Source organism: Aquarana catesbeiana, linkage group LG08 (genome assembly GCF_042186555.1).
Source record: "Aquarana catesbeiana isolate 2022-GZ linkage group LG08, ASM4218655v1, whole genome shotgun sequence".
Lineage (NCBI taxonomy): Eukaryota > Metazoa > Chordata > Amphibia > Anura > Ranidae > Aquarana > Aquarana catesbeiana.
This window is the reverse complement of record NC_133331.1, coordinates 293,864,921-293,879,459: the sequence shown is the minus strand read 5'-3', so window position 1 is coordinate 293,879,459 and position 14,539 is coordinate 293,864,921. Positions and strand designations below refer to the sequence as shown.

The following is a 14,539-nucleotide window of genomic DNA, read 5'->3' as shown; positions in this document are numbered from 1 at the left end:
TGTGAATTCTCTGGTAAATAGCAAATAAACATTTCCCGCATCCCGCACTTAATTCAGGAAAGAGGTCGCCGGCCAGTGCGGCTTTTGCGGTGTCTAAGATTTGTTTGAATCAGGACGCCCCCCGGGGTGCCTGCTCTGGTGTTTAACAAGAGCAGATTTCCGTGGAAAACTTTTCCCGCACACTGAGCATGGAAAAGGGCGTTCTCCTGTGTGGCTTCTTAGGTGTTCAAGAAGGTGCGAATTTTGTACAAAACTTTTTCCGCACTCTGAACAGGTGTAAGGTCGCTCACCCAAGTGGGTTCTCTGATGTGTATGAAATTTTCCTTTATGAGAGAAACCTTTCCCGCACTCTGAGCATGAAAAACGATGTTGGCCCATGTGACTGTTCAGGTGTATAGCAAGTTCATTTTTCCGAATGAAGGATTTCCCGCACTCCGGGCAGGAGAACGGCTTCTCCCCAGTGTGCACTTTCACGTGTTCAATTAAGTTCCCGCGTCTCGTGAAACCTTTCCCGCACTCTGGGCATGAAAACGGCATCTCACCGGTGTGACTTCTCTGGTGTATGGTAAGTTCTGATCTTACTACGAAGGATTTCTGGCATTGGGAGCATGAGAACGGCCTCTCACCGGTGTGGCTCCTCTGGTGTACAATAAGGTGGGATTTACTTATAGACAGTTTCCCACACTCTGAGCATGGAAACAGCTTTTTGGTGTGGCCTCTCTCATGTATGGTAGGTTCAGTTGTAATAATAAAAGGTTTTCCGCACTCCAAAAATGACAAGGAACTCGTATCTATGTGAAGTTTTTGATGGTTCCAAAGATTGTTTTTCTGACTGAAGCGTTTCCCGCAGTCTGGACAGGAAAACGGCTTCTCGCCCGTGTGTATTCTCAGGTGTTTAATGAGGCTTCCTTTGTGCGAAAAGCATTTCCCGCACTCTGTACAAGTCAATAGCTTTTCTCCGGTGTGGATTCTCAGGTGTGATGTGAGCCTGTGTTTCCGCATAAAACATTTCCCGCACTCTTCACAGGGAAAAGTCTCACCGGTGTGAATTCTCATGTGTCTTCGCAGATGATCTTTCCGTTTAAAACTTTGACCGCACTCCGAGCACAAATAAGTCTTTACTGCCCGAGAATCTGTTGTGATTCCATCATCTTCTCCGACATGATCTGTAGAAGAAATCTGGAGCCCCTCCGAGGAATTCCCAACATCACATCCATCTGTGAGAGAGAAACTTCATCAAAGTATTTACATCGTTCATCTATCTCCTCATCATCTGTATATTGAGGAATGGAGATGGACCTTTCATATGATGTACAGTATCTCCTCCTCATTTGTTGGGCACATGACATTATATTGAGGAATGGAGATGGACCTTTCATATGGTGTACAGTATCTCCTCCTCATTTGTTGGGAACATGATATTATATTGGAGGAATGGAGATGGACCTTTCATATGGTGTACAGTATCTCCTCCTCATTTGTTGGGAACATGACATTATATTGAGGAATGGAGATGGACCTTTCATATGGTGTACAGTATCTCCTCCTCATTTGTTGGGAACATGACATTATATTGAGGAATGGAGATGGACCTTTCATATGGTGTACAGTATCTCCCCCTCATTTGTTGGGAACATGACATTATATTGAGGAATGGAGATGGACCTTTCATATGGTGTACAGTATCTCCTCATTTGTTGGGAACATGACGTTATATTGAGGAATGGAGATGGACCTTTCATATGGTGTACAGCATCTCCTCCTCATTTGTTGGGAACATGACATTATATTGAGGAATGGAGATGGACCTTTCATATGGTGTACAGTATCTCCTCCTCATTTGTTGGGAACATGACATTATATTGAGGAATGGAGATGGACCTTTCATATGGTGTACAGTATCTCCCCCTCATTTGTTGGGAACATGACGTTATATTGAGGAATGGAGATGGACCTTTCATATGGTGTACAGTATCTCCTCATTTGTTGGGAACATGACGTTATATTGAGGAATGGAGATGGACCTTTCATATGGTGTACAGCATCTCCTCCTCATTTGTTGGGAACATGACATTATATTGAGGAATGGAGATGGACCTTTCATATGGTGTACAGTATCTCCTCCTCATTTGTTGGGAACATGACGTTATATTGAGGAATGGAGATGGACCTTTCATATGGTGTACAGTATCTCCTCCTCATTTGTTGGGAACATGACGTTATATTGAGGAATGGAGATGGACCTTTCATATGGTGTACAGTATCTCCTCATTTGTTGGGAACATGACATTATATTGAGGAATGGAGATGGACCTTTCATATGGTGTACAGTATCTCCTCCTCATTTGTTGGGAACATGACGTTATATTGGAGGAATGGAGATGGACCTTTCATATGGTGTACAGTATCTCCTCCTCATTTGTTGGGAACATGACGTTATATTGGAGGAATGGAGATGGACCTTTCATATGGTGTACAGTATCTCCTCCTCATTTGTTGGGAACATGACGTTATATTGAGGAATGGAGATGGACCTTTCATATGGTGTACAGTATCTCCTCCTCATTTGTTAGGAACATGACGTTATATTGAGGAATGGAGATGGACCTTTCCTATGGTGTACAGTATCTCCTCCTCATTTGTTGGGAACATGACATTATATTGGAGGAATGGAGATGGACCTTTCATATGGTGTACAGTATCTCCTCCTCATTTGTTGGGAACATGACATTATATTGGAGGAATGGAGATGGACCTTTCATATGATGTACAGTATCTCCTCCTCATTTGTTGGGAACATGACGTTATATTGAGGAATGGAGATGGACCTTTCATATGGTGTACAGTATCTCCTCCTCATTTGTTGGGAACATGACGTTATATTGGAGGAATGGAGATGGACCTTTCATATGGTGTACAGTATCTCCTCCTCATTTGTTAGATTGGTGATCTAGGTGGAGCCTCCGTACTGCTCTCTCCTTTACAATAAAGTCTCCTCTTACCCGGTGATGTGAGGGGCGGCTGATTGTCCATCATGACGTCCTTGTAGAGATCCTTGTGTCCTTCTAAATACTCCCACTCCTCCATGGAGAAATAGACAGTGACATCCTGACACCTTATAGGAACCTGACACACACAATGATACAGTCACCATCCAGACACATCCCTTGTCTGTTACTGGATAATGTCCCAGAATTCCCAGAATCCTCCTCACCTCTCCTGTCAGCAGATGGACCATCATGGTGGTCAGTTCCAGGATCTTCTCCATGTTGTGTCTCTCAGGTATGAGGGATGGAGGTGGGGGGATGGTAATGGGGTTCTGGTCTCTCCGCCTTCTTGTAGAGGTTTGGTGATGTCTCCTCGGTGTGTCATGTTCAGGGGATTTCTTCATTACTACATCACAGTCCTGGGTTATACAATAGAAATGAAGGTCTCTGGTCAGGTCTATATTTACGGACCAGTAGAAGGGTTTTCATTTCAGTTCAGGAGGGACTATGAAGATGAATGCAATCTGTTGTTTGGCAAAGGGGGAGGGGGGTCTGCAGAGCAGACTGGAGTATGAAATGTAAAGAACGGTGTACCATGTGGAGAAGTGTAGAGTATGGAAAGTACAGCACAGTGTACAGTCTGAGGCAATGTAGAGTATGAAACATACAGCACAGTGTACTACGTGGATCAGTACTGAGAATGGAAAGAAAATTACAATGCACGATGTGGAGTCATGTGGAGTATGGAACATACAGCACAGTGTACAGCATGAGGTATACAATCTACAGCTGAGTTTACAGTATAGAGCATGGCATGTATAGCACAGTGTACAGTATGGGGTGTTCAGTATGGAGAATGGGATGTACAGTATGGGATGTATAGCAGTGTACAGTATGGAATGTATAGCACAGTATGGGATGTATAGCACAGTGTACAGTATGGAATGTATAGCACAGTGTACAGTATGGAATGTATAGCACAGTGTACAGTATGGGTGTACAGCACAGTGTACAGTATGGGATGTATAGTACAGTATGGGATGTATAGCACAGTGTACAGTATGGGATGTATAGCACACTGTACAGTGTGGGATGTATAGCACAGTGTACAGTATGGAGAATGGGATGTATAGCACAGTATGGAATGTACAGCACAGTGTACAATAAGGGATGTACAGCACACTGTACAGTAAGGGATGTATAGCACAGTGTACAGTATGGGATGTATAGCACAGTGTACAGTATGGGATGTATAGCACAGTGTACAGTATGGAATGTATAGCACAGTGTACAGTATGGAATGTATAGCACAGTGTACAGTATGGGATGTATAGCACAGTGTACAGTATGGGATGTATAGCACAGTGTACAGTATGGGATGTGTAGCACAGTGTACAGTAAGGGATGTGTAGCACAGTGTACAGTATGGGGTGTACAGCACAGTGTACAGTATGGAATGTATAGCACAGTGTACAGTATGGGATGTATAGCACAGTGTACAGTATGGGATGTATAGCACAGTGTACAGTATGGGATGTATAGCACAGTGTACAGTATGGGGTATGTGATGTATAGCACAGTGTACAGTATGGGATGTATAGCACAGTGTACAGTATGGGGTATGGGATGTATAGCACAGTGTACAGTATGGAATGTATAGCACAGTGTACAGTATGGGATGTATAGCACAGTGTACAGTATGGGATGTATAGCACAGTGTACAGTATGGGATGTATAGCACAGTGTACAGTATGGAATGTATAGCACAGTGTACAGTATGGAATGTATAGCACAGTGTACAGTATGGAATGTATAGCTCAGTGTACAGTATGGGATGTATAGCTCAGTGTACAGTATGGGATGTATAGCACAGTGTACAGTATGGGATGTATAGCACAGTGTACAGTATGGAATGTATAGCACAGTGTACAGTATGGGATGTATAGCACAGTGTACAGTATGGGATGTATAGCACAGTGTACAGTATGGGATGTATAGCACAGTGTACAGTATGGGATGTATAGCACAGTGTACAGTATGGGATGTATAGCACAGTGTACAGTATGGAATGTATAGCACAGTGTACAGTATGGAATGTATAGCACAGTGTACAGTATGGAATGTATAGCTCAGTGTACAGTATGGGATGTATAGCTCAGTGTACAGTATGGGATGTATAGCACAGTGTACAGTATGGGATGTATAGCACAGTGTACAGTATGGAATGTATAGCACAGTGTACAGTATGGGATGTATAGCACAGTGTACAGTATGGGATGTATAGCACAGTGTACAGTATGGGATGTATAGCACAGTGTACAGTATGGGATGTATAGCACAGTGTACAGTATGGGGTATGTGATGTATAGCACAGTGTACAGTATGGAATGTATAGCACAGTGTACAGTGTGAACTGAGTACAGACTGAACACAATGCGGCAGAGAGGAATGAATTGATGGAATCTTGTGGGGTAAATGTAATGAAGATCAGAATATTCTGGGGTCGGGAGGGAAGTAAACCTGTCTGATAAGCAAAGCACAAGTTCCTGGAGCCTGACGCTTAATTTGACTCAACACGGAAAACCTCACCCGGCCCGGACACACAAAGGATTGACAGATTGATGGCTCTTTCTCGATTCTGTGGGTGGTGGTGAATGGCCGTTCTTAGTTGGGGGAGCGATTTGTCTGGTTAATTCCGATAACGAACGAGACTCCTATGTGAATCTGAGCAAATCACGTCCCAGTATACAATAGAGTCAAATATTCCCCCCTTCATTACACCCACCTCTCCGGTCAGCAGGCTGAGGACCTCCAGGGTGAGGTTCATTATCTTCTCATTCCGGGGAAATTCCTTCCTCTCAGTCTTCACAAAATGTAACGTTTTCTGATTGTCCATCATGAAGTCCTTGTAGAGATCCTTGTGTCCTTCTAAATACTCCCACTCCTCCATGGAGAAATAGACAGTGACATCCTGACACCTTATAGGAACCTGACACACACAATGATACAGTCACCATCCAGACACATCCCTTGTCTGTTACTGGATAATGTCCCAGAATCCTCCTCACCTCTCCTGTCAGCAGCTCAGTAATCTTATTGGTCAGTTCCAGGATCTTCCTGTCACTGTCCCCCTTAGGTTTCAAGGACTGAGGAACTTTGATGATGAGATGATCACCAGACTTCACAGGAGGAAAACTCTGTGTCAAAAAAGTAACAATGATATCATGTGACCTCCCAGAATCCTCCTCACCTCTCCGGTCAGGTCTGTGTTTTATTAATAGAGATAAGAGTGATGTCATGTGACCTCCCAGAATCCTCCTCACCTCTCCGGTCAGGTCTGTGTTTTATTAATAGAGATAAGAGTGATGTCATGTGACCTCCCAGAATCCTCCTCACCTCTCCGGTCAGATCTGTGTTTTATTAATAGAGATAAGAGTGATGTCATGTGACCTCCCAGAATCCTCCTCACCTCTCCGGTCAGGTCTGTGTTTTATTAATAGAGATAAGAGTGATGTCATGTGACCTCCCAGAATCCTCCTCACCTCTCCGGTCAGGTCTGTGTTTTATTAATAGAGATAAGAGTGATGTCATGTGACCTCCCAGAATCCTCCTCACCTCTCCGGTCAGGTCTGCGTTTTATTAATAGAGATAAGAGTGATGTCATGTGACCTCCCAGAATCCTCCTCACCTCTCCGGTCAGGTCTGTGTTTTATTAATAGAGATAAGAGTGATGTCATGTGACCTCCCAGAATCCTCCTCACCTCTCCGGTCAGGTCTGTGTTTTATTAATAGAGATAAGAGTGATGTCATGTGACCTCCCAGAATCCTCCTCACCTCTCCAGTCAGGTCTGTGTTTTATTAATAGAGATAAGAGTGATGTCATGTGACCTCCCAGAATCCTCCTCACCTCTCCGGTCAGGTCTGTGTTTTATTAATAGAGATAAGAGTGATGTCATGTGACCTCCCAGAATCCTCCTCACCTCTCCGGTCAGGTCTGTGTTTTATTAATAGAGATAAGAGTGATGTCATGTGACCTCCCAGAATCCTCCTCACCTCTCCGGTCAGGTCTGTGTTTTATTAATAGAGATAAGAGTGATGTCATGTGACCTCCCAGAATCCTCCTCACCTCTCCGGTCAGGTCTGTGTTTTATTAATAGAGATAAGAATGATGTCATGTGACCTCCCAGAATCCTCCTCACCTCTCCGGTCAGCAGGTAGATGATCTCCAGGGTGAGGTTTAGTATCCTCTCGGTCATGTGACTCTGGTCCTCCTCCATCCTCACTAAGGTGATCTGTCATGTGATCTATACAGGACTCTTCTTTCTGTAGACAGATGATATCATGAGAAATATCTTATTGTAATAAGCCACGGTCACTGCACCATATCACACTTTTTTTCCACCTGCCTCCTGGGCCGGGCCTTTTGGCTGGGACCGGAGGAGATTTTGATTCCTGGCTGGAGGGTCTGGTCATTGTTTCACACAGTGACCACTTTTCACTCTCCTCTCCTCCTCCCCCACTTTCTTTTATTTAAGCCCTTTGTCGCTTTTTGTATTTTTATGTTTGTACACGTTTTTTGCACATGTGACTGGTAGGGTGTAGGTCCTCGGAGATTGCCTTGAAAATCTTGGGATGGGGGTGGACATGGCCTTCTGGCTTAATTCACCCTCTCTCATGGGATTTCCCTTAAGGGGAGCCCCACCAAGTACTTGGGTGGGTCTATTTCGGCAGACCCTGCAGAGGGTGGGGTCCGTCTGGTTTTAGCCAGATGGACCAAATGTAAAGTACCCCAGTCCCCGCCTGGAGCCTCACGCCCCGGGTGGGATCAGGGCAAGGCCCTCTGATTTTAGAGGGTTGTGTACACCCGTCTGCACGTTTTTGTGTTTCATTCTTTATGTGTGTGCACATTTTTGTGGCACCGGGTGAAGTTTTTGAGTGCGTTAAAAATAAATAAATACATATTGTACTGTAATAAATAATGTCCCTCCAAGAATGTCTCCATTTAGATGAGCTCTGCACCCGTCTTCCACATCTTATCTGCATTCCCAGGTTCTTACTGGCTAGGAGACATCAGCAAAGGGATGGTCACCAGTCTCCTTCCACTCTAGTTGGGGACACCCGCTGTGCCAGTCCCAGGTCCAAAGGTGGAATAGTGACGCTTGGGAAACATGTCAGGAAGGTCCATGAGAGCGATCCGGTGACTGCCCAGGTTTCCGATTGCTTCCTCCCAAAAGTCACTTTGTTGGTTTCAACCTGCTTGTATGTAAATACCCCACCCCCCTGCCAACACATAACATACATTGTTGGCAGTAAAAGGGTTAATAGACAGATGAAACCTCCAATCACTGATCCCTGTGTTCCACCAATGATAACTGCCATAACTTACACCCACTAATCCGATCACCTGGGTCAGTCCGGGTTCCCTTCACCCAGTTCCGGGTGTGTAGAGGAAAAACACTCCGGATTTAGACTACGCCCCTTATATATATATTCTATTCTATTTTATTATGCTATATATGTGTGTATCGTCATCTGTTGGAGATAAAAGACATCACAGTGACTATGGAGGAAGAGGACGGACATGACGGGGGGTTACTGGGTGTAAATAGAAAATAAGATCTTATTACCTCCTCTGCTGAAACTTCCAGCGACGTCTCCTCTCTACTTCCTCCCGACTCACCTCTCATCCGGAACTTCCTATTTATAACCTGACGTCACTTCCTGTCTTCCATAGAGACTTCCTGTCTAAGTAGAAGTAGGATCACCACCTTGTGGAGCTCAGAGGAACTGCAGCCTCGATAAACGTCCAGCTTTGCTATCACTTTAAAGCGGGGTTCCACTCAAATTTTTAACTTAATCTTACCCCCTTCAGTTAATTGCATAGATGTTCAAATGCCACACGAAAAATTTGTTTATCGCTGTAATTACCTTTATATTGTACTTTACTGTGGCACTTCCTGTCTCTCCTCCCATGGGCGTGTTTATTGCCTTTCCCCGGCGCCACACTGTCTCCTGGGAGCTTAGTGTCAGGCTTCCCAAGATTCAGTGCGGAAACAATGATCATGTGTGTGAACAAGCTGTGAATGAACAGCATTCACCGCATCCAGGAAATCAATGCTTGTGGGCTTCACATGCCCACAAGCAAGATGGAAACAGCCAGCATCATATTTTTTAAGTTATTCTTCAGTACGAAAACAGAGGCGGAAATATTACACCCAAACTGTGAGTATTATTTTGGGGTTAGCAAAGTGTCTCAATGACCTAAAAAAAAAAAAAAAAAAGATTGGTTGCCAGACTCCCGCTTTAACCACTTGCCGTCCGCGCTATAGCCGAATGACGGCCACATCACAGACGACCTGAATTTCCGGGAGGCCGTCATATGACTTCCTCCCCCTTGCGTGCTCCCTGCACGCGCAGCGTGCGCTGTGATCACCCAGTCACTGAGACTCGGGTGATCACAGATCCGAGTAAGGGGCCAATCCCGACCCCTTACCACGTGATCAGCTGTCAGCCAATGGCAGCTGATCACATGATGTATTGCTTATGTACAAGGGACATTGGTCCCCAAGAGGAAGAGGCAATTCTGCCTCATCTGTGCCCACCAGTACCCCCTGCCAGTGCCACCTGCCAGTGCCCACAATGCCGACCCATCACTGCCACCCATCAGTATCCATCACTGCCACCTATCGGTGCCCATCAGTGCCGCCTTATCAGCGTACATCAAGAAGGAGCAAAATTACCTGTTTGCAAAATTTTATAACAAAATATAAAAAAATAAACATTTTTTTTTTTAATTCGGTCTTTTAAAATTATTTTAACAAAAAATAAAAACCGCAGAGGTGATCAATTGCCACCAAAAGAAATCTCTATTTGTGGGAAAAAAATTATAAAAACGTCATATGTGTACAGCGTTGTATGACCGCGTAATTGTCATTCAAAGTGCATCAGCGTTAAAAGCTGAAAATTGGTCTGGACAGGAGGGGGGTTTAGGTGGTTAAAGAATTTGTTTGGGCAATGCCCAGACAAATTATTTCCTTTAGAGCCCTTGCACACTGGGGCGGTTTTTCATTAATAAAAAAAAAACAAGGCTTATTGTGAGTGGCTGGACTCAAATCCAACTCCCAGAAAATACAGCTGTAAGCTGTACGCAGCTGAAGATCCTTGCTGTTTGTACAGTATTGACAGCAGGCACCCGTATTATTAAAGGAAATCATTTGTCTGGGAATTGCCCAAACGCTTTAAAGTGATAGCAAAGCTGGACGTTTATGGAGGCTGAAGTTCCTCTGCAAAGCTTCCTGGGAATGGCTGAGTAGTCCTCACTTCACAAGCAATGTTCATTTTAGCAGCAAATAAATTTACTGGGGAAAGATCTGTAATGGATAGGGGGTCTGTACTGGGGGGAGAGCTCTGTACTCAGGGGAAAGATCTATACTGGAATAGGGGGTCTGTACTGGGGATAGAGATCTGTACTGGATAGGGAGTCTATACTGGGGTGAGAGATCTGTACTGGATAGGGGGTCTGTACTGGGGGGAAAGATCTGTACTGGATAGGGGGTCTGTACTGGGGGGAGAGCTCTGTACTCAGGGGAAAGATCTGTACTGGATAGGGGGTCTGTACTGGGGATAGAGATCTGTACTGGATAGGGAGTCTATACTGGGGTGAGAGATCTGTACTGGATAGGGGGTCTGTACTGGGGGGAAAGATCTGTACTGGATAGGGGGTCTGTACTGGGGGGAGAGATCTGTACTGGATAGGGGGTCTGTACTGGGGGGAAAGATCTGTACTGGATAGGGGGTCTGTACTGCGGGGAGAGATCTGTACTGGATAGGGGGTCTGTACTGGGGGGAGAGCTCTGTACTCAGGGGAAAGATCTGTACTGGATAGGGGGTCTGTACTGGGGGGAGAGATCTGTACTGGATAGGGAGTCTATACTGGGGTGAGAGATCTGTACTCAGGGGAAAGATCTATACTGGATAGGGGGTCTGTACTGGGGATAGAGATCTGTACTGGATAGGGAGTCTATACTGGGGTGAGAGATCTGTACTGGATAGGGGGTCTGTACTGGGGGGAAAGATCTGTACTGGATAGGGGGTCTGTACTGGGGGGGGAGAGCTCTGTACTCAGGGGAAAGATCTGTACTGGATAGGGGGTCTGTACTGGGGGGAGAGATCTGTACTGGATAGGGAGTCTATACTGGGGTGAGAGATCTGTACTCAGGGGAAAGATCTGTACTGGATAGGGGGTCTGTACTGGGGGGAGAGATCTGTACTGGATAGGGAGTCTATACTGGGGTGAGAGATCTGTACTGGATAGGGGGTCTGTATTGGGGGGAGAGATCTGTACTGGATAGGGGGTCTGTACTGGGGGGAGAGCTCTGTACTCAGGGGAAAGATCTGTACTGGATAGGGGGTCTGTACTGGGGGGAGAGATCTGTACTGGATAGGGAGTCTATACTGGGGTGAGAGATCTGTACTCAGGGGAAAGATCTATACCGGATAGGGGGTCTGTACTGGGGATAGAGATCTGTACTGGATAGGGAGTCTATACTGGGGTGAGAGATCTGTACTGGATAGGGGGTCTGTACTGGGGGGAGAGATCTGTACTGGATAGGGGGTCTGTACTGGGGGGAGAGATCTGTACTGGATAGGGGGTCTGTACTGGGGGGAAAGATCTGTACTGGATAGGGGGTCTGTACTGGGGGGAGAGATCTGTACTGGATAGGGAGTCTATACTGGGGTGAGAGATCTGTACTGGATAGGGGGTCTGTACTGGGGGGAGAGATCTGTACTGGATAGGGGGTCTGTACTGGGGGGAGAGATCTGTACTGGATAGGGGGTCTGTACTGGGGGGAGAGATCTGTACTGGATAGGGGGTCTGTACTGGGGGGAGAGATCTGTACTGGATAGGGGGTCTGTACTGGGGGAGAGATCTGTACTGGATAGGGGGTCTGTACTGGGGGGGAGAGATCTGTACTGGATAGGGGGTCTGTACTAGGGGGAGAGATCTGTACTGGATAGGGGGTCTGTACTGGGGGGAGAGATCTGTACTGAATAGGGGGTCTGTACTGGGGGGAGAGATCTGTACTGGATAGGGGCTCTGTACTGGGGGGAAAGATCTGTACTGGATAGGGGGTCTGTACTGGGGGGAAAGATCTGTACTGAATAGGGGGTCTGTACTGGGGGGAGAGATCTGTACTGGATAGGGGGTCTGTACTGGGGTGAGAGATCTGTACTGGATAGGGGGTCTGTACTGCGGGGAGAGATCTGTACTGGATAGGGGGTCTGTACTGGGGGGAGGGCTCTGTACTCAGGGGAAAGATCTGTACTGGATAGGGGGTCTGTACTGGGGGGAGAGATCTGTACTGGATAGGGAGTCTATACTGGGGTGAGAGATCTGTACTGGATAGGGGGTCTGTACTGGGGGGGAGAGATCTGTTCTGGATAGGGGGTCTGTACTGGGGGGAAAGATCTGTACTGGATAGGGGGTCTGTACTGGGGGGAGAGATCTGTACTGGATAGGGGGTCTGTACTGGGGGGAGAGATCTGTACTGGATAGGGGGTCTGTACTGGGGGGAGAGATCTGTACTGGATAGGGGGTCTGTACTGGGGGGGGGATCTGTACTGGATAGGGGGTCTGTACTGGGGAGAGATCTGTACTGGATAGGGGGTCTGTACTGGGGGGAGAGATCTGTACTGGATAGGGGGTCTGTACTGGGGGGAAAGATCTGTACTGGATAGGGAGTCTGTACTCTGGGAAAGATCTGTACTGGGGGAGGTCTGTACTGGATAGGGAGTCTGCATTGGGGGAAAGATCTGTACTGGATAGGGGGTTTGTACTGGGGGAGAGCTCTGTACTGGAGGAAAAGCTCTGTAGTCACAGGAAAGATCTGTACTGGATAGGGGGTCTGTACTGGGGGGAGAGATCTGTACTGGGGGCAGGGAGAGATTTGTATGGGGGAGCTCTGTACTCAGGGGAAAGATCTATACTGGATAGGGGGTCTGTAGTGGAGGAAGAGCTCTGTAGTCGGGGTGGGGGGTGAAGATCTGTACTGGATAGGGGGTCTGTACTCAGGGGAAAGATCTGTACTGGATAGGGGGTCTGTACTGGGGGGAAAGATCTGTACTGGATAGGAGGTCTGTACTCAGGGGAAAGATCTGTACTGGATAGGGGGTCTGTACTGGGGGGAGAGATCTGTACTGGAGGGAAAGCTCTGTAGTCACGGGAAAGATCTGTACTTGATAGGGGGTTTGTACTGGGGGGATAGATCTGTACTGGGGGGCAGGGAGAGATTTCTATGGGGGAGCTCTGTACTCAGGGAAAAGATCTGTACTGGATAGGGGGTCTGTACTGGGGGGGAAAGATCTGTACTGGATAGGGAGTCTGTACTCAGGGGGAAAGATCTGTACTGGAGGGAGAGCTCTGTACTGGGGGGGGGGGGATCTGTACTGGATAGGGAGTCTGTACTGGGGGGAGGTCTGTACTGGATAGGGAGTCTGTACTGGGGGGAGGTCTGTACTGGATAGGGAGTCTGTTCTGGGGGGTCTGTACTGGATAGGGGGTCTGTACTGGAGGGAAAACTCTGTACTCTGGAGAAAGATCTGTAGTGGATAGGGAGTCTGTACTGGGGGGAAAAATCTGTACTGGAGGGAGAGCTTTGTACTGGGGGGGGGGATCTGTACTGGGAGGAGGTCTGTACTGGGGGGAGGTCTGTACTGGATAGGGAGTCTGTACTGGGGGGGTCTGTATTGGATAGGGAGTCTGTACTGGGGGGAGGTCTGTACTGGGGGGAGGTCTGTACTGGATAGGGAGTCTGTACTGGGGGGTGGGGTCTGTACTGGATAGGGAGTCTGTACTGGGGACAAGATCTGTACTGGATAGGTAGTCTGTACTGGATAGGGAGTCTGTACTGGGGGGAGGTCTGTACTGGGGGAAAGATCTGTACTGGGGGGAGGACTGTACTGGATAGGGAGTCTGTACTGTGGGAGGTCAGTACTGGATAGGGAGTCTGTACTGGGGGGAGGTCTGTACTGGGGGAAAGATCTGTACTGGGGGGAGGTCTGTACTGGGGGAAAGATCTGTACTGGAGGGAGGTCTGTACTGGGGGGAGGTCTGTACTGGATAGGGAGTCTCTCCTGGGGGGAGGTCTGTACTGGGGGAGGTCTGTACTGGATAGGGAGTCTGTACTGAGGGGAGGTCTGTATTGGATAGGGAGTCTGTACTGGGGGGAGGTCTGTACTGGATAGGGAGTCTGTACTGGGGGGAGGTCTGTATTGGATAGGGAGTCTGTACTGGGGGGAGGTCTGTATTGGATAGGGAGTCTGTACTGGGGGGAGGTCTGTACTGGAGGGAAAGATCTGTTCTGGGGGAGGTCTGTACTGGATAGGGAGTCTGTACTGTGGGATGTCAGTACTGGATAGGGAGTCTATACTGGGGGGAGGTCTGTACTAGGGGGAAAGATCTGTACTGGGGGAGAGATCTGTACTGGGGGAGGTCTGTACTGGATAGGGAGTCTGTACTGGGGGGAGGTCTGTATTGGATAGGGAGTCTGTAC

At 47.2% G+C, this 14,539-nt stretch overlaps 2 protein-coding genes across 4 annotated transcripts in view; both read right to left on the bottom strand.

Annotated features, from left to right (window-relative positions):
- The window catches only part of LOC141104802 (uncharacterized), a 41,368-nt gene extending 32,628 nt beyond the window's left edge, over window positions 1-8,740 (bottom strand). The window contains exons 1-3 of one of the 3 annotated variants that reach the window (XM_073594562.1): window positions 8,615-8,740; window positions 7,187-7,310; window positions 6,056-6,184 (exon numbers count right to left, since the gene is read on the bottom strand). In XM_073594562.1, the coding sequence (XP_073450663.1) occupies window positions 6,056-6,184; window positions 7,187-7,264 (207 nt within the window). In that variant the 5' untranslated portion in view covers window positions 7,265-7,310; window positions 8,615-8,740. Of the gene's footprint in view, window positions 1-6,055; window positions 6,185-7,186; window positions 7,313-8,614 lie in introns of those variants that run through there. The other 2 variants (XM_073594560.1, XM_073594559.1) reach the window with 2 other exon arrangements.
- Window positions 1-14,539, bottom strand: part of LOC141106805 (uncharacterized) — a 156,837-nt gene that overhangs the window by 83,254 nt on the left and 59,044 nt on the right. The window lies entirely within an intron of this gene.